This window comes from Natator depressus, chromosome 1 (genome assembly GCF_965152275.1).
Source record: "Natator depressus isolate rNatDep1 chromosome 1, rNatDep2.hap1, whole genome shotgun sequence".
Lineage (NCBI taxonomy): Eukaryota > Metazoa > Chordata > Testudines > Cheloniidae > Natator > Natator depressus.
The window spans coordinates 188,713,065-188,737,699 of NC_134234.1; the positions used below are offsets into that span (position 1 = coordinate 188,713,065).

The window sequence follows — 24,635 nt, forward strand, 5'->3', positions numbered from 1 at the left end:
CCAATTTGAGCATAAGCTTTATTTATTTATTTGAGCATAATCCGATGAAGTGAGCTGTAGCTCATGAAACCTTATGCTCAAATAAATTGGTTAGTCTCTAAGGTGCCACAAGTCCTCCTTTTCTATTTAAGACCAGAATCATTTAGTAATCATTTTAGCAACATTTAAAATAAAATTTAGTATCTTTACACAACCGTATAGACAACTATATAAACCCAATCACAAAATACTAGCTATGGTGAACTTGAATTTAAGTTATTAACATATATGCTGTAAACTGATCTACAGAGCTCCCTTTAACCAAGTCATTAAATAATAAAAGATTTCCACAAGTATTTCTTAGGAACACAGAAAGTAATCTTCTCAAATTTATACACATTAAGTGACCTGAAAAAAAAATCAAGTCAGTCACAGCAGTGTTGTGTAACATCAAAACATTACTATGCACTCAGGGGGGCTTACTCACTACAATGATAAGGCATATCTCAATATTGTTTTCACCATAATTGCAGTGATCTGTCAAGATACTTCCATTTTTATGTGCTTCCACAGTTTACCTTTAAGGTTTGTTTTCAAAGCAGCTACCACTGGAAATACTTTCTTTTGCCAGGACAACATCCATAAACACACTTATAACCCTCTAGAGAGTTGCCTTAACCTTCTACTTTAGCCTATCATTTGTCTGGAGCCACCATTTCCAGTTTTGCACCCAGAAGTAACAACTTCCAAATGACTGTTGTCACTGAAAAGAATAAAAACAGAAGTCATTGAAAACAAAACATGCGTTAACGACTTCAAATTTTATGTGCACCATTACTTGTTTTTGTAAAGCTCTTTCAGATAGTTAGAAAGATACTACTGAAGGGCCATGTATAAAATATCAAGACGACTTTCACAGAGGTGGTCACTTTCAGCCTGTACTGGTATACAGAAGCTTTGAATTATAGATCTTTAATTTTACACAGTTAGAAAGTTTGAATTAGCTCTTCTATACGAAGAAATCATGCTGTGCTGACATAAAGAACAAAAACAGCAATCCAGGGCACAAAAAAATAGTCTAGAAGCAATCCTTTGTAAGTAATCCATTGCAATAAAGGAGTGGTCCTAAATGAACAGTGAAACTAACAAAAGTGTTTAGGTCCTTGTATATATGTTTATTGCTTTACGTTACTAAATACATTCTACAGAGCTTGAAGAGTTAGTTGTACACTCCTTTGTTTTCTACCAATTTGGTAAATGAGCACAGATGTACAAACAGAGATATGCTATAGATCTGTGTATTTTAATACAGATTTAATGGATATGGGTGAGTATTGCAATAAGTCACACTGGAGTAGGACATCATTGGGTACTAGGTGCAGGCTACCTAAAAGGCTGTCTTGGGTACACTGTGAGGCACAAGACTGAATACCTTCAGCCACCCAAGAAATGCAGCAATTGCCTACTAATACACAATCTGGATGGCTGACTGCTATTGAAATATGGCTCATTCACTTCACATTTTTTAATTTATTTTTTCAAAAGCTTTTTTAACATGTGTAGGTTTAAGCAACTCATTGCCACCCTATAAAAAGTACTTCAGAGTGAAAGAATAAGAAATTAGCAGGGAAATTATATATACTCTCTCTACTATTCTGAAAACAATTATTTTCCTGACTTTTTTTTTTTTTAAAATACCTATTCACTATCACCAGAAGATCATTTACCCTTTCAGCAGCAAGTGTTAACTTGCTTTCTTTTATAAATTTAAGTCCCCTGGTCTGCAGCAATCTCCACCTACCCAGAGCCTTTGTACCCTGCAGAGCCCCTCGCAGAAATCATGACCTACATGTAGAACATAAAGCATCCATACTTTACCTTTCACCCTACAAAGTCTGGCACAAGTGGCTGAAATGGCTACAAACTGCTTCAGAAAAACCATTGTCAGAGAATGAGACAGTTTTAAACTGTCACTTACTACCTCAACCTCCTATTGCCTCCCACTCCCACCAACTGCTGGTTTTGTCTTTCCCCAACATTCCCCACCTCTATTCCACATAATGGGCTCGGGTATTTTGTGAGGAGCTTTTTTTTTTTCTCTGATCAGATCCCAGCTGCAAACTATTGCATGCTGGCGCACATCTATGACATCATTAAAAAAAATCAAGCAATTATGTCATTTTAGAGAATCTATGTACCACCACACTAATCCCTTCTTACCCTCTTAAAATGTAGGCACACCTATCTAGAAAAGCACTATTTGATATAGAATATACAACAGAGATATTGTCATAACTGCCTCTTAAGCCAATACCTTAAATTGAAATTCCAATACAATAAAGCACACTTCAACAGAGTAAGAGGTCCTTCTGTTCCAACACATGGTACCTCTTTATAACATATCCCAACCATAAAAATCAGCTGTGTACACATTCCTCAGAGTGCTAGGATTATACCTGAACCAGCAATAATATTATTTGGTGACGCTGATTTATACCACTGTCCATATTAACTTATAACCTAGTTATTTTAACAGTTTGCTTGCTATTTTGGAAAGGAACAAATAGCTTCCTTTAGACAGTTCAACCTCACAGCATCTTTTCTAAGTAATTACCCACACAGCTGCTTTTTCTCTTTGACCAAGGAACAGGAATATAGTGATATTAATTAAATTCCACACTACTGAAGAACTTTAGAAAGGAGAAGTACAAGCTTTTTTTATTGGTACAAACGGGAGGGAGGAGGTTGTGAAGTGACCTGTCTCTTGGTTGAGCACAAAGCTCAGATCAGGAGTCTAGAATGTTGTGATGGGTTCTGAACTGAGTGAAGAGAAGATATTGTTTAGAGAATGAAGAAAATATCTAAATGACATAAGGAATGCCAAAGTAACATAGCATTTAATAGCAAGATGGATTGTTTTTGAGTTAGTTTTAAAAGGAGAGAACAAATTGAGAGAATGCAAGTCATTGGGATCTAGAAAAGTAGTAGCAGGAAAACGATACATTTATATCATCATTCTATATTAGTGAGCAGTTCTGCTGCACACACACTGAGGTTGAGGGCTTTTTGCACCACTGCAAACCTCACTATAAATATTCCGCATTGATTTAATATGGGGCTTGTACCTATGCAACTTAATCTGTTTCCAAACTATGATAAATCATAGCTGCAAACCCTGCTTTACACAGCTGCAGCTCCTCTATGGTGGGGATTTGGAATAATGCAGCTACACAGGAATAGAAATCCCTTATGCCAGTGGTTTTCAAACTTTTTAGGCTGTGTAACCCTTTCTAAATAGTGTGGTCCACCTTGTACCCCCATCTGAGACATGTAATGACCCTAACAGTGATTGGATTGCCAAGTCTTACTAAATAAAGTACACTGTCCACCCATATAGGATTTTTTTCGCATATCTCTTGACAAGTGCTCAAATATCCCAGTGTGAAAACCACTGCCTTATGTTGACAAGCCTTGAGACTCAAGGATACTTCCACAACACGCCAAGGATTATACCTTGAATAAGAACACAAATTTGCATTTACTGTTCATCTGGCCAACACTAAAAATCAGATAGAATGAAAACAAGTTCTCACACTTTGATTTGGATTATTGAAAACTTGTATACTGCCTGAAGAAAAAAAACCTGAATCCTTCACACACTCAAAATTAGCACCCACCTCCACTCTTCAAACAGAAGAGTGAGAGGGTGGGAAAGTTTTGCAAAATCTCTAGCCAACAAAACTGCAGCAAAACCCAACTGTTTGGTGATTTAAAACACTGTATTGCTAATAAAATGGATTATACATTTTTTGTATCCAAGTTCCCTCTCTGGTCTTGGCCTCTTCCTCTTGTCTATTTATTCATCTCCCTGTGTGGGTGGTGGGATTAGCATATACATCTATCACCTCACCAGCACCTCTTCCTGAGGGAAGAGGGTGCATTACAAAACAAGTTTCACTGGAAAGATTTAAGACCAAACGCCTATCCTTGGATAAAGAAGTATACCATTCCCTGTCAAAATTAAGACAGCCCATCAATTTCAAAGTCACAACTTCTGTCTGAATATTTTCCCTACTATTGTTGCAAGCAACAGTTAAATTATTATAACTGAAATATTTGACAGATTTTTCAGTTTGTACTTTTGACATTGTGTGCTGGCAGTTTATGTTTATATGAGTGTCTCACAACAAAGGAGAAAAAAAGTTTGAACAACAGAAATATGGCTGTAAATCCACTACCAAACTATTTTCGACTCATTTATTATTTTTATTTATACTACCATAGCACACAGTCATGGACCATGCTGTGCTAGGTTCTGCACAAACACAGAACAAATGGGCAGTCCCTGAACTAAAGAGCTTGCAGTCTAAATCTCAATACACTCAATGTCAAGTTAGTGTCCCATTCAACGAAACAACAGGAAAGCAAATTACTGAAAACATAAATTATCCAGCATTCTGGCAATATCTGCTGAGAAAATATGGAACTTTGGTAGACGACCCCCCCACGTCCTAAAAATCTCCCGGAGCTGTATGTCAGAAGTTTAGAAATGAAATACATTCACGGACATTTTCTAGGCCAGATACTAGATAGCTGGGTGGCACTTAAATGGGACAATGTTTCCTCAGAAGGTACTGTCTGGTGTCCAATTAAAGGATACAGAAAAAAACTACCTGCAATTTTCTGGTTAGCTAGTCGGGAAGCTACTTCAAGATGAATGTCGGAGGCAACCCAACCATTATGAAAGGCGTTAAGAAGAGGCCCCTGGTAGTACGCTGGGAGAGACGCTACATTTAGACGAGTGTTTCCTACTGACGGTCAGTGTCAGAAATCCTCCCCGCAAGGATCCCCGGTCACTCAAAAGCCACACAACCTGTTTGGCCCCCATCGCAAAAGAAAACAACTCAGCACGTGCTGCCATTTCTCTGGCCAGGGGGGTGCCAACGTCTAACCTGGGGTGGCTGTACAGCCTCCCACCCCCGCCGCGGCCAGACCCATGACCCACCCCTCCTCCCCCCCCCAGGCCTCACTTCCCTAGCGTGGACACGCCCGAGCCCCGGCCAGTCCTCGAGCGCCCAGCGCTCCCCTCCGACCCCGCGCGTGACACCGGGGAAGGCCGCGGCAGAGCCACGGGGCGGTGGGGGGAGCAGATCCGGCAGCCAGGGGAGGAGGCCGCAGATCGGATGGGGAGAGGGGCCGCCCCCAGCCACCGCCAGGGCTCGGCCCCAAATCGACCCCTCGGGGGGAGGGCGAGACTGGGCTCCCCGCTCTGGGGACGGGACGACACCCGCCGGACGCGCCCCCTCCCCCTTCGCGGGCCCGCGGGAGGAACCGAACCGCCCTCCCCCCTCCGGCCTGTGGGAACCGAACCGGCCTCAAGCCACCGGACACCCCCCAGGCTGGCGGGGGGAGGGGCGAGGAGCAGCCCGGGGGCGGGGCGGGGCGGCGCTCACCTGGCAGAAGCGGCGGCAGTAATACTGGCTACTGAGCGCGGGCGAGACCCCGGCGAGGAGGCGCGGCCCCGCGATGGCCTCCAGCTCCTCACCGAGCCGCTCCGACTCTTGATCGCTCTCGTCTTCCGCCATGCTGCTCCGGCCGCCCTGCGCGTACCGAGCCCCCCTCCCCCGCCCCGACACACCGGATGGCCCGCCTGCTCGCCCCTACCTCACATCCGGCACCTCCCACCGGCCGCGATCTCACGGGCTACTGAACGTGCCAATCATCGGCAAACGGGAGGGAGGGAGGAAGAGCAGCCCACGATCTTTCACCCTTAACTCCTCCCTTCGCCCTGTCTCGGATCGCTTGCGCTTGATTGGATGAAAACTACCGTCGTTACTTCGGTTCTGCCTTGTGATTGGTAAGAAGTGAAGTCAATCAATTTCAGAACACAGTGTTTTTTTCCTACATCTGATTGGGTTTGATATCCGTCCCTCATAGTGAGCATCCCTCCCCCCGCCTCCAGATTGGACGAAAGAGCTCTCAACCATAAGATTTTTCCCGCCCCCAACTCTGCCAATGGACGGTAGCTGTGCCCATCTTTTTACAATCTCGCCCGGCGTCCAGTCCCTGACATGTTTCTTTCGGTTAACAGCTCACTGATTGGAGCAGACGTCGCTCGGTTGCCACGTCCCGCCTACCGCGGCGGGTTGAGTGGGTGAAGCGGTGCGGCCGCTGGTTGTGCAGTGCCCGCTCGCCAGGGGGCGGAGATCGGGGGCTGCCCGGCCGGGCCCCGGCCGCCCTAGGGTGGTAAGACGCGAGATGGGTGGGAGAGGGGGGCGCCGCGCTCTTGGCCTTGCGCGGGGAGCCGGGATCAGGGTCGGCTCGCGGCTGGGGCGGGTAACGGGGGGGGGCGGAGAGGGGGGCGGGTTGTAAATGGGGCGGGGGGAGAGACTAGGTGGGGGGGGGAGCATGGGGGGCCGGGGCTGCGGTCGGGCGGGGGGAGGGGTGTTTCATTCCGGGGTGCCGGGTCCGCTGCAGGAGCGGGATGGGCGGGCGACAGCGGGTGAGTGGGTGTTAGCGAGCGAGCCCCCTGCGAGAACCAGACACCTCGCCCCCCGTCATAGCTCTCAGCACCCCCTGTTTCAGTCTCCTTTCTTATCCCTCCCCCAGACACCCACCGTTTGCTGCCTTTGTGACAGCAAACTACTTATTGTGAAGGGTTTAGGCCAAACAGAGGTAACATCTGTGCATTCGTCTCAGAGATACATCACCCCATGCTTCAAAAACCTAGGCCCCACTTTTGCAATGAGATGGATGCAGGTTGTCTATTGATTTCAGTGGGGCCCTGTGAAGGAACAAGGGGTCGCCTGTTCCTGTCTAATGCTGTGATCAGTAGGGCTTTCTATTGGTAATCCCTTAACACTCTTATTTTCAGACTCTAATTTAAATACATACGTATTTGGGATATGAGTGGATATTCTCAAATTAGTTCTGACAAAGGGTCAAGTGTTTCCATTAGCAATTTTTGGCAATGTCTTGTTTATACTACATTGAGAAGGGTGTATTTTCTGGAATAAAGGGTATTGATTCGAAGGAGGTAAACAGAATGAAGCAATGTTTACTCTCAAAACAGTAGTTATGCATCAAAATCCAAAGTTTGTCTAATAAAAGTAGTTGGGAAGAAGCTACATTTCTCTAACAGTAAAAATCTCTTCTTAAAGTACACATCTAATTTCCAGTGATGAGCAGTTTGAATTTATTTAAAACTGGGTCCTGTCTCCTCTGCAGCTATAGAAACTTTCCAACATTTTACCCTCGTTCATGAGAAATTTCTGCCTCAACAGAAACCTTTTCACCATGGCATGAAGCTACACATTCTTCCATTCATGTAATTTTGTCTCAGCTCCTGGAAATTTGTCTGTTGTTCAAGATAAATACCATGTCAGCCAGTTGGTGTAAACATTTTAAAATAGATAGCTGTAGGTCCTTGTGTTTCCCACAGGCTGTTCAAGGTGACTTATTAACCAAACAAATCTGAATCATAAGTAAAACTCTGGATTCCCCAGACTAATGTAGGATAGTTGAGTGGGATATCTAAATTATCTTGACGTTTCTGTATGTTGTTTTTTGAGTACACGTCTCTCACATTGGCTTCCTGGTGGTCATATCTAGCATGTACAATATTTTGCACGACAGTTATATCTAAAGTGAATAAAATACATCTAGATATATAAATGTGGAGCCTAGGCCACTTGACTTACATGAATCTGATATGTATTTGTCTTGTTTTTTAAAAAAAGCGTGGTGAAAACAACAATGGAGCGATTTGGAGTGAAAGCTCCTCCTTCCCGTAACCGTTCTAAGACAGCTTTGTATGTGACCCCTCGGGATCGTGTAACCGAGTTTGGGAGTGAACTGCATGAAGATGGAGGGAAATTGTTCTGTACTTCCTGCAATGTGGTCCTGAATCACGTTCGCAAGTCTGCAATCAATGACCATCTCAAGTCTAAAACTCATACAAAGCGGAAGGCAGAGTTTGAAGAGCAGAGTGTCAGAAAGAAGCAGAGGACTCTGACTGCTTCTCTCCAATGCAACAGTGCTACTCAGACAGAGAAAATCAGTGTCATCCAGGACTTTGTGAAGATGTGCTTGGAAGCTAACATCCCACTTGAGAAGGCTGACCATCCATCGGTGCGAGCTTTCCTGTCTCGCCACGTGAAGAATGGTAGTTCCATTCCGCAGTCAGATCAGCTGAGGAAAATGTACCTGCCTGATGGATATGAGAATGAGAACCAGCTCCTCAGTACAGAAGACTGTTGAGAAGATGACTATTTTCGGGATGGAGTATTAAAGTTACATATTGGTGGTGTGGTTTATTTTTATATTCATGCATACACAGTGTTATATATTGGTTTTACAGCTTATTTTGTATTACTGTCGAAATGACAATCTATCACCAAAATTAATGATGTGCCACAGACTCTTGATAATCCTACTGTAGAGTTTATATCCACTGTGATTCAGAACTCATTTTCAAGGTAGGGAACATCATATTGCTGACTATGTAAAGGCCAACCATAACTGTGACATTAACAAATGCTCACTTGTGCATGGGAGACTTTCTATGCCAACTCAATCACCAACATGACATCTTCATTACGCAAGAAAAGACCAAACAGTAGGAATTACTTTACTACATCAGACCGATGGACCATCTTTGTCCAGTATTCTGTCTCTGTCAATGACCAGGAATAAGTCCTGTACTGTTAGAGTGCAAAAAGTCATATAATGGCCAATTACATAGTAACCTGCACACAGAAGCAAATTCTAACTGCTGGTAAAGGTTGACTTATGCCTTGCAGCATGGGGACTTATATCCTTTTTAAAAACACTTTTTATCCTATCTCATGTAACTCTGGATGTTCTTGTCTATCTAAATACCTAGTTATGGCTTCACTCTTCTCTTAAAGCAAGGAGTTCCATAGGTTTGTTACACATCGCATAAAAGAAAAAGCAGTTTCTAATCTCAGTTTTAAATTTGCTGTCTTGCAGTTTCAATGCGCCTCCTTATAGTAAGCCGACAGACTAGTGTCTTTGAGCAAGGTGCTGGCCTATGAAACACATGCCTGATCACAGTCACTTATACTGTATTTTGCTATGTGTTTTCCTAGCATGGCAGCAGAAGCAGAACATCTTTTTAATCTGTTACCTATAAACCAGAACCCAGCTGGAACTGATCAGGACAGGGGAGCTGCAGTTCAAGAGCCCTGCTTGAGGATGGGGTCACTTAAGCTCTTGCACTCATATCCTTTTCCTGGGTCTTGTGCTTGTCGCAGACTAAGTGACCTCAATGTGTTTTTTAAAACAGTTAATGTTGATGCCAAATAGCTCATGTAGCTATGAGGTAAGTGTACCGAAAAGGACGCAACAGTAGAATAAGTGTTACCTGGGTTTCAGTTCCTTTTCCAAGCCAGTGCCACATTCACTGGATCATAAAAAAAGGGAATTACTGTGTTTCAGTAATGTATTATCTCTTTCTCTAAATTGTGTAATTCTCAACCCTTTTCACATCTTTTTGGGGGGAGTTGTGTTATGCCTAAATTAAGTATGGTGGTAGCCCACTAAACTTTAGGGTCCAAGAAAGCTCTTGGGTGAGGAGAGAGAGAATATTGTGCAGAGGGAAGTAACACAACTGCCTTTTCTGCCTGCCTCCTCTGGGCTGGGATTCTGTGAGGTGCTGAGCATGTCCTAGGCAGTGCAGCATGCCCTCCACTCACCATAAGTGTGCTGTCTCAGGTTTAGCTCCTATTTTGCTGCTTTTTCCCTGTCTTGGTTTTCACTAACTGTATTTCTCATTTTTCTTCATTTTGCCCATTTAGTGCTGATAGTAGCATTAACTAATTGCGCTTACAGGTGGGGTTCTAGAGGGACACAGATTAGCCTATTAATTTGGTTGGTTTCTGCAGCTCGGTAGTGTAAAATGCACATCAGCTTGAAGAGAGGAAACAGTTTAACGTGGACTATTTTTATGCAATCTTCAAGAACTTGTCAGATGAATGGCTCAAAGTGTATTCACACAATTTAATCATTTCTTTCTTGCAACTGGTTGCCTACTGTGCAAGGTGTCTTTGTATAGACACAGCAAACTAAATGAATAGCGTGCAGGCAAATTGTTGCACCGGTGCTGAGCCCCATTGAAGCCAGTGAGGCTTGACACAGAGCAGTCTCCCCATTCAATATCAATTGCTGGCTTAGGACTTCAGAGAGAAATAGTAGTTGAAATCTTTCTCCTCATCTTGAATGTCTCAATTTGCCTTCACAAATGTGATTAGCTATGGGATGTGTTTGTTCCAACTTAGGATCATGCATTGTCTGTTTCATATAAATCCTCTTAAGACATGAATATAAGTCACCACTGCCAGTAGCCTTTTCTATTTTAAAAAATTTTTCTGTTCTTCCATGACAGCTCCTCTTCTTGTTTCAATGGAGTCGTGCTATCTGCACTTCATTAATCAAAGTTAGATATCTTTGAATTAATTTTCTACTCCATCCATACAGTTGTGGTAGGGTTGAATCACAGAGGGGAACAGTTGTAAGTATTGAGAAAACAGCTTGAGTATGAATTTTTGAAGTCAGTCTTCCATTAAAACAAAGAAAAAAGTGCAATTTTAGGTGCTAGTTTGAGATGACTAATTCTGGCCTTGATTTTTTAAAATCATTTTACAGGCTATTGTTGAAATTAAAGTCACTTTAAAAAGACCTAAACAGAAATGTTTTTTCTGCTCTCTACTATCAAACTAATAAAGCCGCTTCAAAAAGCTATGCTAGCATTATGATTAAGGATACACAGACTAATGAAACAAAACAAAAAAGGCCACTTCAGTCTTGTGTTGGAAGAAACAAAATGTGTCAGACAACTTTGGTAAATAAATTATGTTGTTTTTCAAGTATCTAAGGAGATTACTACAGATAATGGAAAATAAAGCTCTTGATGTCAGCCTTTTAAAACACTATATTTGTCTATATAATGTGATAAAAATCTGTGGTCTAAAATTAGACTTCCATTATATCAATTTACAAGTTTGATGTAGTTCTTCACAGGCTTCCTAAAATACTTCAGTGCCAATTTTTCTTTTTTAATGAAAAGTCAATGCTAGCAGCACACCCTTGTAACAAACCTTAGGCGTGTCCAGATATCTTGGTGTCATTAAGTTTTCACAAATGTCCAAAATAATAATTGAAATACAGTGGGTGTTATGAAAAGAATAAATAAACATGTTAACTACAAGGCACATACTGTCTATATAAGATAACAGGGGCTGTATAGTGAAACCTTTTTGAAGCTTCACTGTAGCTGTACTAGTGGAAAAATGATAACCATTTTTCTCTCTTGAAACTTTGGTTCAGAAATACCAGACATCCGTCTGTTATGGCAAGTATTCATAAACAAAAATATTAAAAATACAAGTGGCATTCCAGGCAAATTTGAGTCTTGAAAAAGTAAGTGTGACAGGCATGTGATATGGTAGAGCTAGGGGTCTGCTGCATGTGAGTTAATTTATTATGTTTCTTCTGTAATTCTAATCCAAAATGTGGATTCCATTTTAATCCAAATAGCCTTTGAGACACTTGTTTTCTTTTAAAATTAGAAATGGGTGCCATGCAAAGTCCCAGAAGACCCCTGCAAACTTTGTCATGCTCAGATAAAAATTTTGCCCTTGTCTAATTACACTTGATTTTGGGGGGAAATTTCAATCAAAACTTCAACTGGAGCTCATCTCTAACTTTCATAAATAAGAGACTATCTTAAGAATTCAGTATTTTATTAAATAGTTTATTTAAAAAATCCCATGGGTTTTCCTTACTTTTACAAGAAATCTGCATTATTTTTCCAAATGCTTCCTTGCGGGGAGAACTCTTAGTCAGTGGGGTGGGATGGTAGAAACTTCTGGTTTTCAATTACCTCTAATATGGTAGAGTTAGGGGTCTGCTGCAAATGGCTTTACCACTGTTAAAATATTTGCTTGTTGTGGTTGTTTTTTAACCTTGTAAATAAACTAGATTATCTAATTGGCATCTGGACACTACTTTGAAATGCATTTTTAAAAGCCAGTTTTCAGAGTAAGAAGGTAGGCAAAAACAACATTCCATATTTCACAGTCGTTTGTGTGTTTATGCACCAGGTTTATTGTAGTTTGTTCAGGCAGTTTGTGTGTCACCAGGACACAACCAATTCAAGTTCTTGATTTTTTTTTTTTTTTTTTAAGCTCTAATTATTTTAAAAGCATTTAGAAACCTGTAATTTGGCTGGTCATTAGTTCATAGGAATCATGAAACATTTTGCATAGTTGGAGAGAGAATGGTTTTCAATTAAAAAAGAAACTTGGTTCTGCAAAGTGTTGGACAATCTCATGACAGAAAAACTCATTAGCCTGAAAAGGATTATTTTAGTCTGGGTTTATTTTTGTATTTTATTTTTATTTTTTTTACTGCTTGTACGGAACTGAACAGTAAAGCACTCCAGCCCTGGTTTGTTTGATACCATATTGACCTAGTTTTCAGAGAGTCTCTGGAAGTCTGGCAGTGAGATATATTCCTTGTTTATTGTGTTCACTTTGTACTCATTGCTAACTTTTATTTGCGCAAGCATGTAACCTGAGCACTCATTGTCTGTGTAAGATTTTAAAGTTGTGTGTTGAATTCAATAAATTTTTAAGCAAAAAGAAAGTTGACATTACCAGCTGTTTGAATGCACCATTACATATGAAGTTCTTGAGTCACAGAAAGCTTGCAGTGATTACTAAAGAGGCCCTCCTATGCCTGTTTTTAAAACTGAAGATTTTATACTCAGTCAAAATGGCATGGAAAGAGTTTAAGAAGTTGATGTTCAAGGAGGAAGGATATCCCAGTGATTAGGATGGTAGCCTAGGACTGGAATTGGACTCAAGTCTGCCAAAAGTCACCTAGTCTCTCCATGCCTCAGTCTGCAGGTGTAACATGGCGATAATGAGTGTTGTGAGGATAACTATATTAAAGATTAAGAGGTGCTCAGATATTATGGTAATAGGCTATAGATATAGTCCTTTCGTTGCGTAAACAAACACACTTATGTATAACCTGCATTATCTTATACAGCTTAAATTTCTTCATTTGTAATGCTATTTATAAAATTATAAAGATAAATACAGAATCAACAAGAGTCACTAGATATGTAAATATGTCTGGGAATGAATAAAATATTCAGAAGTTGCTGCAGTTCAGTGGCAAGGAAAGGCCGCGGCCTGTCTCTGGAATCCTGAAAGAGGATGGCACCGAGGCTGGAAGTGTTACTGAAAAGTAAACGACATTGTCAAGTGGCATATCCCCCACCACAAGAATCACACGATTTGCTACATAATCCCATGACTGTTCTAATGCAGTTTAACTATTTGAGTGCCTATGCAATGACCTATGAATCAGATGTTTCATCCATGTTTATAAAAAGTCCTACTTCCCCATTATCATCATACTGTAGTCCTGGTAAGAACAAGTATTGTGCATTTGCTGAAGCGGACCACTTCTGGTATGACCCAGGAAATGTTATTTTAATTAGCCTGTGTTCTGCTTTATCTAGTGATAAATGGAAAGATTTTTATATTTTGTACTAGTTTTTCATAATGTAGTTAAAATAAAAGCAACGTTAAAATTACAAAAGAACGCTTTAAGAGCAAATACTTATACTAATAATACTAAATAATACTTAGTCCTGCCGTTAATGCAGGGAACTGGACTAGATGACCTCTTGAGGTCCCTTCCAGTCCTATGATTCTATGAAAGCCATCCCATAATGTGGGATTACAAGCTGGTGGTTATACCAAAGGAGGTGAGCTTGTGCACGCTGATGCATACTTTAAGCCTAGTTTTTATAGTGGTTCAAAAAATTACAACTATTGCAGTTTTGCTGGGTGATAATATTGCAGCAAAACAATAATATAATGCAAATAAAACAAACTGCAATATAAAAAAGGAAACCAAAAACAGTGGAAGGTAGGCCTGGCTTGACATGCATAACGACATGGGTGAGGTCTCATTTCTTAGGAGACAGGATTTGGGAGGTAAATGAATCAGCAGCCTGGAAACAGAATGGGTTTGCTAATTAGGATACATTAATGGGTCGGTAAGCTAAGAGACAGAATGTCTGAACTAGCTAAGATAAGGGAAGACACTCAAGGAAGCATTTATAATAGACAAGATAAACCTAGAACACAAGATGAGGTACAGAGAAAGTCATGCATGGACAGTGCTTCTATTGAGCATGCTATAACGGGCTGGTTCCTACAAAGTAACCAAGTCAGTCCCTAAGTGTGTGATGCTCTGTATATGCAATGTAGTGTGTAAATGTACACAAAGGAAGAGGTTTGCTGTGTATTTTTACATGTATGGTATGCCCTACACCCACACCCTATGCTTGAGTCTGATCAACTCAGCATAGCTTTGCTGTACGCCAAATAAAGATATCTGAGTGACAAAGTCTGGATTGAACTGACTTCTTGGAAAGCCGAGTGGAAAGAGGTGTTGGCAAGAATCCCAACATGTAGGTTCCTCCTCCTACTGTCAGAAGCAGTCCCTGAAGCATCACCTCCATCTCAACTGAACATTGAGTGAGTTAAGTCTAAATGCCTGAATTTAGGTCTGTTGTAAATGTTAAAAATAGTGTGCAGTGTAGTTGTAGCCATGTCGGTCCCAGGATATTAGAGAGACAAGGGGATGAGGCAGTATCTTTTACTGGACCAACTACTGCCTCACCTACCTTGTCTCTCTGATATCCTGGGACTGACCTGTCTACAACTACACTGCATACCACAATACAGAAGTTGGGCCAGTAAAAGATATTACCTCACCCACCTTGTCTCATTAAAAATAGTAATTAGACAAGATGAAGAATAAAGATTAACAATCATAAGTATCTCCAGGCAGGTGATGTGTGTACTCCTGGTACCTCAGAAGCAGTCATCTATCAAAAGAACATGTAACTCCATGTGGAAAAGATGTGTGATCAGGGGCAATTTAGTTCTTCATATGACCTGCCAAAAGCTGTTCATACCTTCATGACCCAAGTCTACTAAAGATTAACTTCATCCACTCGTAAATTGAACAGATATTTCAGCCAATCATGAACTAATCAAAGATAGGTTAGTGCCTCATCAACCCCGTGTTATGAACTTCACAATCTATTCCCTCCCCTCCCCTGTTTTTGTTGTTGTGGTATAGTAAAGTGCTTCTGACATAAGCTCTTTTAGAACCTTTCAATTCCTGTCAGTTTAAGTTTCTTGGAAGGTCATTCTCTTGGCGGCAGTGACTTCAGCTCCTCATAGAGGTCTTTTTTCTCTCACAATAAATTTTTCTGTTTTCTTTGAAGTACATTTTTAATTCTTACATTGATCTTATTAAATGTGCTACTTTGGGGGGTTGGTCTTCACTCACGGGTTGAAGAAACTAATTGCACCACATAAATTAGCAGGGAGTGTTGCTTGTGGCAGCCGGGAGGGGTCCTGACTTGTGTGCTTCTCCTATTATTGCTACTCTCAAGGTTCAAAAACATGAAGATCTTGGAGAGTTTTGCCAGTCTTATATTAAGGAGCTAGCACACTGGAGAGAGCATCTCCAGCAAAACTCAGTGTTAAAGAGCAAGGGGATATTTTCAGGGAAGCAGAATCACAAGGCAAATACTTGCTCCTTTTTCACATAGATTAATGCATAGTTGGTTAGGTACATTATGAGCAACAGTTCACTTATCTCTGCTAGATTTAGGGGAAGAGACTAGACAGACTACTGGCTTGAGCTGGTGTGTAAATCTTGTCTTTAGCTGAAACACTTAAGAAAAGGGGAACTTTAATCCTGATTTCGGTGTGCACAAAGAGCTAGGTATTATTATTTTTACTCTATTCATAACAATAAACTTCTCCATCCCAATACTACATAGGAAAAAAGTGAAGTTGGATGACAAAACATACAACAATGCTTAAGCCTCTCAGCTCCTCCTACTTTTTTGGTCTTTTTTAGACTATGCTATTCCAGGCAGGGACCAAGATATATCCAGTCTACAAGACGTGTCAGGAGTAGGCTTCAACCCTGCTCTTACTTTTGAATGTAGTATTGTAAGGAAAATGGCTTTTGGAACCGAACACCTTGGATCATGCCCAGACCAAGGACTCTATACACATTGCTGAATTCATTCTCAAACTTCATAGCATGATATGATTATCATGGGACAGGATTACAACTGACTTTACATTTGTGTCTTCACAGCACTAGAGAAAACTGTTGGTACTTCATAAATAAATTGAATGAACATGAGCTCATATTCTCTAGTAACACCCCACTCCCATTGAGTGCATACCAACAACATTTTTAACGGACCTCTAAGCTGTTTCACTTCAGTGAGACACGCTGCATGACTGGGAGAAAATAATGGCTTTAGTTGATCCATTGGATCACCTATGCTACAGAGGAAAAGTGCACATTCCTACAATTATGCTCTGGCAACATGAGAAAAATTGATTCTAAAAATTTTAGAGCTATTGAACTTTCTTGTACGTCCCTCAGTTTGACTCTTAATGTTATCTATCTCTACTGTCCTTCACTGTGTCAGATAGTTTCTTCATCATGAATCCAATTTTCAAATCCAGCTTTGGAACAGTAACAAAAAAAATCTGATACCTCCTTTTCTTATATCCATTTTGCTGGACTTTGTTACTGTAAATACAGTATACTACAATAATTGGTTTTAAATAACTCTTTTATTCTTCCACCATTTGTCAAGTTTGTATGGCTAACCTGCCAGGAGATAGGATGTTACTACTATAGAATAAGATCAATAATTCAAGTAAGGTATCTTATTAAATATTCAGGATTATTAAAGTATGTTTTCTGTGCAGTCAGCCCCTTCAAAATAACTCCCAAGTCAGTCTAGATTCTAAAAACCCACAAAACTTCTAAGTCACTTATGGAAATATTGTCAGATAAAATTGCCATTCTCAAGTCTAATGAAAACCTGCAGCATAATGCATGTGTAACATACTCTTGCATCAGAGTTTGACTCAACCAGGAGGGAGGATACCACTCACCCTGCTAAATACAAAGGAAGTTGGTTATATCTACTGAAATTGCTCAATATTAGCGGGGGTTGCAAAGTGGCCACAACTGTAGGGCAAGAAGTCGACGAGTCATATATAATTGAGATTTGTTGGAATTTGATGAGATCAGTCACCTTGAGATATAGCAGAGAAGGGATTTGCAGCTAGTGGTAGGCAGTAGCAGTTTTATTTAGCTTTTGAAAGGACTCTGCTTGAGGGCTTCTGATCAGTCCACATCCACAGTATCTTGTTTATCTCCTGCTTTTCCAAAGCTCCAAGTACAATTATCAATACAGGAACTCCTCACTTAACGCTGTAGTTCTGTTCCTGAAAAATGCTACTTTAAGCAAAATGATGTTAAGTGAATCCAATTTCCCCAAAAGAATTAATGTAAATGGGAGGGAGAGGGGTACGGTTCCAAGGAATTTTTTTTCGCTGGACAAAAGACTACACACACACACACACAGTATATGTTTTAAACAAACAATTTAATACTGTACACAGCAGTGATGATTGTGAAACTTGGTTGAGGTGGTGGAGTTAGAGCGTGGAATATTTCCCAGGGAATGTCTTACTACTAAATGATGAACTCGCTGAGCCCCAAGGGTTAACACATTGTTGTTAATGTAGCCTCACACTCTACAAGGCAGCAGGAATGGAGGAAGGAGATACAGCATGGCAGAGAGAGACAGAGACACACACAGTGTGTGTGTGTGTGTGTGTGTGCGCTGACTCCATGGATGCTCCAGGGCTGGAGCACCCACAGGGAAAAATTAGCACCCACCGGCAGCCAAGCTCCCCGCCCCACCTCACCTCCGCCTCCTCCCCTGAGCGCACTGTGTCCCTGCTCCTCTACCTACCTCCCAGCGCTTGCCGCCGTCAACCAGCTATAGCAAGCTCCGAGAGGGAGGGGGAGGAGCGGGAATGTGGTGCAATCCGGGGAGGAGGCGGGGATTTGGGGTAGGAGTAGCAATGGGGCAGGGAGGGGGTGGAGATGGGGGTGGGGACTTTGGGGAAGGGGTTGGAATGGAGATGGGAGGGGGTGGGGCAGGGGTGGAGTCGGGATGGGGCCGGGGGCAGAGGGAGGTCGAGCACCCACCGGCGCCAGTAGAAGTCGGGGTGTGTGTGTGAGTGAGAGAGAGAGGGACATACATCATGTGTGAGAGAGACGTGCATTGGCCCATTATGTATGCTGACCCCACTCTTAGTATACTGCCTTTTTAAGTAGATCAGCAAGTTGAGACAGCAGCTGCTGCTAGCAAGCTCCGACCTGAGCCCTGTCATATCCCACCCCTGGTCTGTGGAGATGGGGTACAGGAGCGGGGGGCAGGACAATTGAGATCAATTGCGAGATCAATTGCCTTGACATCTTCCAAGAGGGCACATAGCTCCAGGGACTGTCTGAGTACCTCCGATGCCAGAGCTAGATAAAGGTCTAAAGACCCTAACCAGTCAGACCTACACGTGTCAGCACCATCTCTTGGCACTGGAGACTGAGACACGACACCTTCAAGAATGGTGCCAACCGCCCAACCAGACCAACTTTGAGCACTACGGCACCGGCATCGACAGCTTTACCAGTGCTGACATCCATTTCAGCACCAAGCAAACCCTCAGCACCAATCAAGTCCTCAGCACCGAGAAAGTCCTACACCCGAAGCAAGTCTTCAACTCCATCTGCTGGCTGCTCAAGAGAATGCACCTTTCCCTCAGCACTGATACCTGTGCAGATGCTGATGATGCTCCTCCCTCCTCTCTAAGAGTTCAGATAGCCCAAAGACATACTTGTATCAGATATGCCTGAGTCAACACTACTCAGACACAACCTCCCTCCACTTCTGTGCTCCTCTCCGGAATCACACCATTCTTCCTTTTCCCTTCTGAAGATGGCACTGTCCTTCCCCAGCGATGCAGAGGAGGAGGAGTACTACGTTACACTCTCATACTTGGGACTGGCACAAAAGTCATCCTCTACACAGCTTCACTATCCACAATTCTAAATATCCAATTATGAGGCTCTCATGAACAAGTACAATTATCTGAACTATTATAAAATACAGACTTTCCTACCAAGACCTTCCTCAGGACAAAAAAGAGCAACTCCAGGCCCTCTTGTCTGAAGGACACCTCTCAGCCTGTACAGTTTACAAGACTCTTTGGACTCTGTGGATACTGCTGCCCATTCTATTAGAATTGCTGTATTCATGAGATGAGTGTCATGGCTGCACCTCTATGGCCTTCCTAAGGAGGTATAAACCACCATTGAGAACCTACTCTCTGAAGGTCCCAAATTACTGAATCTCCACACTCCCTTAAGGACTCTCGAGCAACTCTCTGCTCTCTCAGTATTTACACACCAGTGCCAAAGACATACCTGGGGAAATACCAACTTCCCTCATGACCCCAATCACCACAATACACTCTCCAGTGACACTACGATACTCAACACCGTTGGCAGCAGCCCCCTACCAAGCGCAGATATACGACTCTTCAAGGGGCTACCTCTCATGCACGATCGACCAAACAACAATTCTGAAGGGGTGGTTGAGGCCCCGAAAAGCCTCCTCCTGTTCCAGTCACAATCACCATCTCTCTGACATCTCACCAGTCTGGCGACCGCCCAGCCCCTTTCTTTCCATCATGGCAGCTAATTACCTCAGACAAGTGGGTCCTAGAGATCATCAAGGAAGGATACTCCATCCCTTTCCTCTCTCTGTCACCTCCCTCTCTTTCCCAGTCCCCCTTCAGGGACCCTTCTCACAAACCCATACAACGAGAATGGAACTGGGAGCCATAAAGCCAGTCCTATCCCAGCACAGAGGGAAGGGTTTGTACTCCCATTATTTATTTATCACAATACACCCTGCCCACATATGGTTCCTCTGATCCATCATGGGGATTGGTTTCTCTCAATACTAAGTACTGCCCTTCGGAGTCTCGACAGCCCCTCATGTGTGCTCTATGTCCTTGTGGTAGTGGCTGCCTACCTACGCAACGAGGGCATTGTCATCTTTCCATACTTAGATGACTGTCTCCTCAAGGCCACATCCAAAACTGATGCCCTGTATGTCGTCCAAATGACAACGGACCTTTTCTTGAGCTTCAGTCTTTGCGTACACCTAGAGAAATCTACACTAACAACCATGCAACACTGGAGTTTACAGTCAATTTTGTATCCAAGGAGAGAATCTGCCCTCACGTCTTAGACAGGACATGTTTCCAGCTACTCAACCACATGGCAATGGTCATGTTCGTGGTGAAGTACACACGGTTATACATGAGGCTTGGCTATGTACAGTCTATGTACCTCACAGACATAGCCTTCCCAAGCTCCTATCCCTGCTTATTAAGGTCAAGGACTCACCCCTCTGGTGGACACAGTTCAAGAACATCTGTGTTGGGGTCCCTTTCCTTCAACCAGTGCCATCCATGATTCTAACAACTGATGCCTCCTTAATCGGTTGCCTCATACAGTGCAGGGCAGATGGCCCTTAACCGAATCCACCCTACACATCAACCTCCAATGCCTGCTGATGCTTTCTCCCGCTGATCACACATTGCCACACAGTGATCACACATGATCACACACAGAATCATGATGGACAATATTGCCTGCATGTTCTACAGCAACAGACAAGGTGGAGCGAGTTCCCATTCTCTGTGTTTGGAGGCCCTGAAATTATGGAACTGGTGTATCCAACATGGCACATACCTTCCTGGATGCCAGAACACCACCGTGGACTCATTAAGCAGGAGATTCTCCCACGATCACAAGTGGTAACTAGATACGTTAGCCCTTCAGCACATCTTCAACCGCTGGAGATTCTCCACCATACATCTCTTTCCCACACTGGAGAATGGCCACTGCCCTCAATTTTGCTCAAGAGCGGGCTTAGGACACAGATCATATGTATTCCTCATCACATGGGATGCACTGCTACTTTATGCCTTTCCTCCCTTCCCCCTTCTGTTCCGAGTATTCCACAAGATCCCAGGGTACTGAGCCCATGTCATCCTTATATCTCCGCAATGGCCACAACAGATCTGGTATACTTACCTCATTCACATGATGGTATGCCTGCCAATCTCTCTCCATCCGACTCTGCAACTTCTTTCACAGGATCCATCCTCCATCCCAATGCACAGCTGCTCCACCTGAAAGCATGGCTCCTCCATGGTTCCAGGATTCAGAAATAACCTGTTTAGAAGCAGTTAAACAAGTACTCTTGAACAGCAGGCGTGATACGACTAGATGCACTTACCTCCACAATTGGACTACATTCCAGTCCTGGTGCACCTCCAATCAGGTCAAGGCAACAAGCGCTCCATTGCTACTTATCATGGACTATATTTTACACCTTAAACAATTGGGGTTATCCAGAAGCTCCATTTGTGTGCATTTGGCAACCATCATGACTTTTCACTATGAGATAGATAGCCACTCCGTCTTCACCCACCCACTCATGAAACTATTCCTGAAGGACCTCCAAAAATATTTACCCTCACATATGGGATCTAACTCCAGCTTGGGACCCCGACCTTATCCTATGCTTTCTTACTAGACCTCCATTCGAATCAATGGCAATGTGCTCCTAATGTCCATTAGGGAACTCAAGGGGAGGGGGGACAGTCCGACTGCACAGCATTTTATATATGTTCCTCTCATGGCGTGAGATGGGGAGTTGTGCACGTGTGGTCAGATGGGCCCTGCTGATGAAGATCCCCGATCCCAGGTGCAGAGGCACTGCCACACCTGCAGTGGAGCACCCATAGAGAGATATCTCCAAGAACCTCAGTTATTTCACAGGATGAGTAACCCATCTCTTTTAGTGTTTCACAAGCTGTTTTCTAAAAGAAATTCACATAATTCAGTCATTTACATTTAGAGGCCCAAAAGATGTAGAAAATGTCAGAGTCCAAACAGAGTCCAGAAATGCCTCAGGATGGGCAGATGGTCTAACAACTGCCCAAAATGGGTCAAAGAGATAATCAAATGCCAGCCCCCATACAAGTTAATGCAAAAGCCATCACGGAGAGAGATCCTCCACAGTCAGCTTAATCACCAGCTCCAATGTGATCCCCAATAATCGTCTTGAGCAACACAACCCAACAATCAACCCCCAAAATACTCCCAAAACCACACACGCTACACAGTCCAGGAGATGTCGCCCCCAAAAACCCACTGCCCATATAACCTAGTTCAAAAAGACCAAATGCTAGTCACTAAAAACTTCAAAAATAGCCTGGAAGACCACCCCTAAACAGCACAAAAGAAAAAGACTCCCACTGTTCCCTAAAAAAAAAAAAAAAATTAAAAACAGAGGCTTAATCAGTCCCCAAACACCAAACCCAAATCCAGCTCCAACCCCCCTTCAAAATGTCCCTATTAGCAGAACATTCCTCAAGTTACTTAAAGGTTAAACATGACAAAAATTCATCCAAAGAAGTTCCCCAAACCATTGAAATAGCATAAAAAAGTGAGCTAAAGCAAGTCAAAAAGGTACCCAGAGTATGAGTACAGTGCTTAAGAGTTTGAAAAGGTCCAAGAAGTGCCCAGAAATGCCCAAGAGGGTTTATTTGTTTTATAAAAATATCAGGAAATGGTCCAAAATGATTTTTTGTTTTCAAATGGGGTAAAGCAAGCACCCAATAGCACTCAAAGGGTCCAAACATAGCCCAGTGGGAAAGAAGGTGTCAAACCCTATCTAAATTGTATCATAAAAATGTCAAGAACTCATGCGGTCCAAAAGCTGCTCCAAAAGACCTTACCCTTTTACTTGCTGAATTGTTTGGACAAATAATTTTCAGGCTATGAGTTGCTTGCCAGCTGTTCACTTTAGGCAAGTCACTATTTGAATGGTGTGGTTATTCACTACACCATTCAGTTATATTATTTCTCCTCCCTAATTAGATAATTGAAACTTTAGTAGAAAAAACAGTGATAAAACAGCAACAGCAAATATTACACTTCTAGTATAAATAATCATTAACACTAAAATGCCTAGAATTTTCATGATCATGAGCATTTTCCTTAACATCTTTCTGTCCCATGTAATAATGTGCACTTGCAGTATATTATTTAGTCACTAGATGTCTTTGCGAGCCACACAATTCTAGATTGGGTCCTGTCACTGGTAGACAAGAGACAAAACTAGTATTTAAGCTAAGTGGAAGCCTTCTGTATGTGTCCATAGTCTGTGGTTGTTTTCTTTAATAAATGGGTCCTGTTTAGGATGGACTGAGATTCCATATTTCAGAACATTCCTCAAATGCACGTGAACAACAAATTACATGGATCGATAAAATCGTAAAAAACTGAGCTAAGCACTTTTTTCATGAACATTTTGCAAACTGTTTTTAAAATATTGGATTAGTATTATTCCTAAATATTTTATGCTATTTTTTTCCCCACTGAAAGATTGCCTTGAAAACTTGTCTGGATTTAGATCTTCATTAGTGGATCATCTACAAAAAGCAGTCTTTTCCTGCTGATAAATGTATTATATGCAGAGCGGGCAGTACTGCTTCTAGATATAGTTGCCTTACAATTCCCCTTATAAGACCATGTTTGTTCAGTTGCTTGTAACCATGCTAAAACTTTAACTGTTTGGGCTGAAATTTTCATGCCAGGTATCTGTCTTAGGTTGATTTCTTTTCTTTTTTTTTTTTTTTTTTTTTTTTTTTTGAGAAATTTCAGCTAAAATGGTTCTGTTGGTTTTGAGACTGAGGTTAGAAAAAAATAAGTTTTACCCATGTTAAAAAAAATTCTTACAATTTTTTAGTTGAGGAGCTCCTGCATCTCCGTGCTTGGAAGCAATGTCTTGAATTTGGTGCATCTGTGGGCAGGGTCTGGTGCCAGGAATATGCTTTTGGCCATCTCTGCAAAAATTCACCCAATATGGGTCAATTTATAAACCATTGAGAAATTGCTGTTCACACACACTCCAAACCTTGTCAGAATTTGGCAGCTAAATTCTCTGAAGATTCCATTTGTACTGAGCATGAGGAAACTTACGGTTGATAAATGCAAAGTAAAGGACATTGGAAGGAAAAAAATAAACCACTCATATGCCTTATGAAGTTCTAAAGTACCTGTGTCAACCCAAGAAAGGGACTAGAGCATCTCCGTAGATAGCTCAATGAAAACCTCTACTCAGTGCACAGCGCTGGTCACAAAAGCAAACAAGAAGTTACAATGGCTAAGAAATGGAATAAAAGATATTATCAGAAATATTAGAATGCCTTTATATAAATCAGTGGTGCTGCCTCATCTGGAAACTGTGTGCAACACTGATCACCCTATCTCCAAAAAAATATTGCAGAACTGGAGGGAGTTCAGAGAAAAGTGACACAAATGATCAAGGGCCTGGAAAAAACCTCTTCTCAAGAGAGACTGAAAATATTGAGTGTTTACCTTAGAAAGGAAATGAATAAGAGGGGACATACTAAAAATATATAAAATAATGAATGGTCTAGAGACATGAGACAGGGAATATCTGTTTTCCTGGTGTCATAACACAAGATCTGTGGGAATTTCAGTGGAAGTAAAAGGTGGGAAATTCAAAACAGATAAAAAGGAAATACTTTCTCACATGTGTGATG

General features: G+C 42.0%; 2 protein-coding genes and 1 long non-coding RNA gene across 3 annotated transcripts in view; 1 reads left to right on the forward strand and 2 right to left on the reverse strand.

The window, feature by feature from the left end:
* ZNF654 (zinc finger protein 654) overlaps nt 1-5,581 on the reverse strand; it is a 59,751-nt gene extending 54,170 nt beyond the window's left edge. Inside the window, exon 1 of the mRNA XM_074972583.1 lies at nt 5,433-5,581. Within this exon, the coding sequence (XP_074828684.1) occupies nt 5,433-5,564 (132 nt within the window). The 5' untranslated portion in view covers nt 5,565-5,581. The remainder of the gene's footprint in view (nt 1-5,432) is intronic.
* A 489-nt stretch (nt 5,582-6,070) lies between these two features.
* CGGBP1 (CGG triplet repeat binding protein 1) lies at nt 6,071-12,184 on the forward strand. Its single transcript, XM_074972597.1, has 2 exons — nt 6,071-6,225; nt 7,719-12,184. Exon 2 carries the CDS (start codon nt 7,735-7,737, stop codon nt 8,236-8,238), a length of 504 nt encoding a protein of 167 aa, XP_074828698.1. The 5' UTR covers nt 6,071-6,225; nt 7,719-7,734; the 3' UTR covers nt 8,239-12,184.
* An 8,814-nt stretch (nt 12,185-20,998) lies between these two features.
* LOC141984064 (uncharacterized) overlaps nt 20,999-24,635 on the reverse strand; it is a 58,959-nt gene continuing 55,322 nt past the window's right edge. The window contains exons 2-3 of the long non-coding RNA XR_012638632.1: nt 23,806-23,912; nt 20,999-21,231 (exon numbers count right to left, since the gene is read on the reverse strand). This is a non-coding gene — a long non-coding RNA (uncharacterized LOC141984064). The remainder of the gene's footprint in view (nt 21,232-23,805; nt 23,913-24,635) is intronic.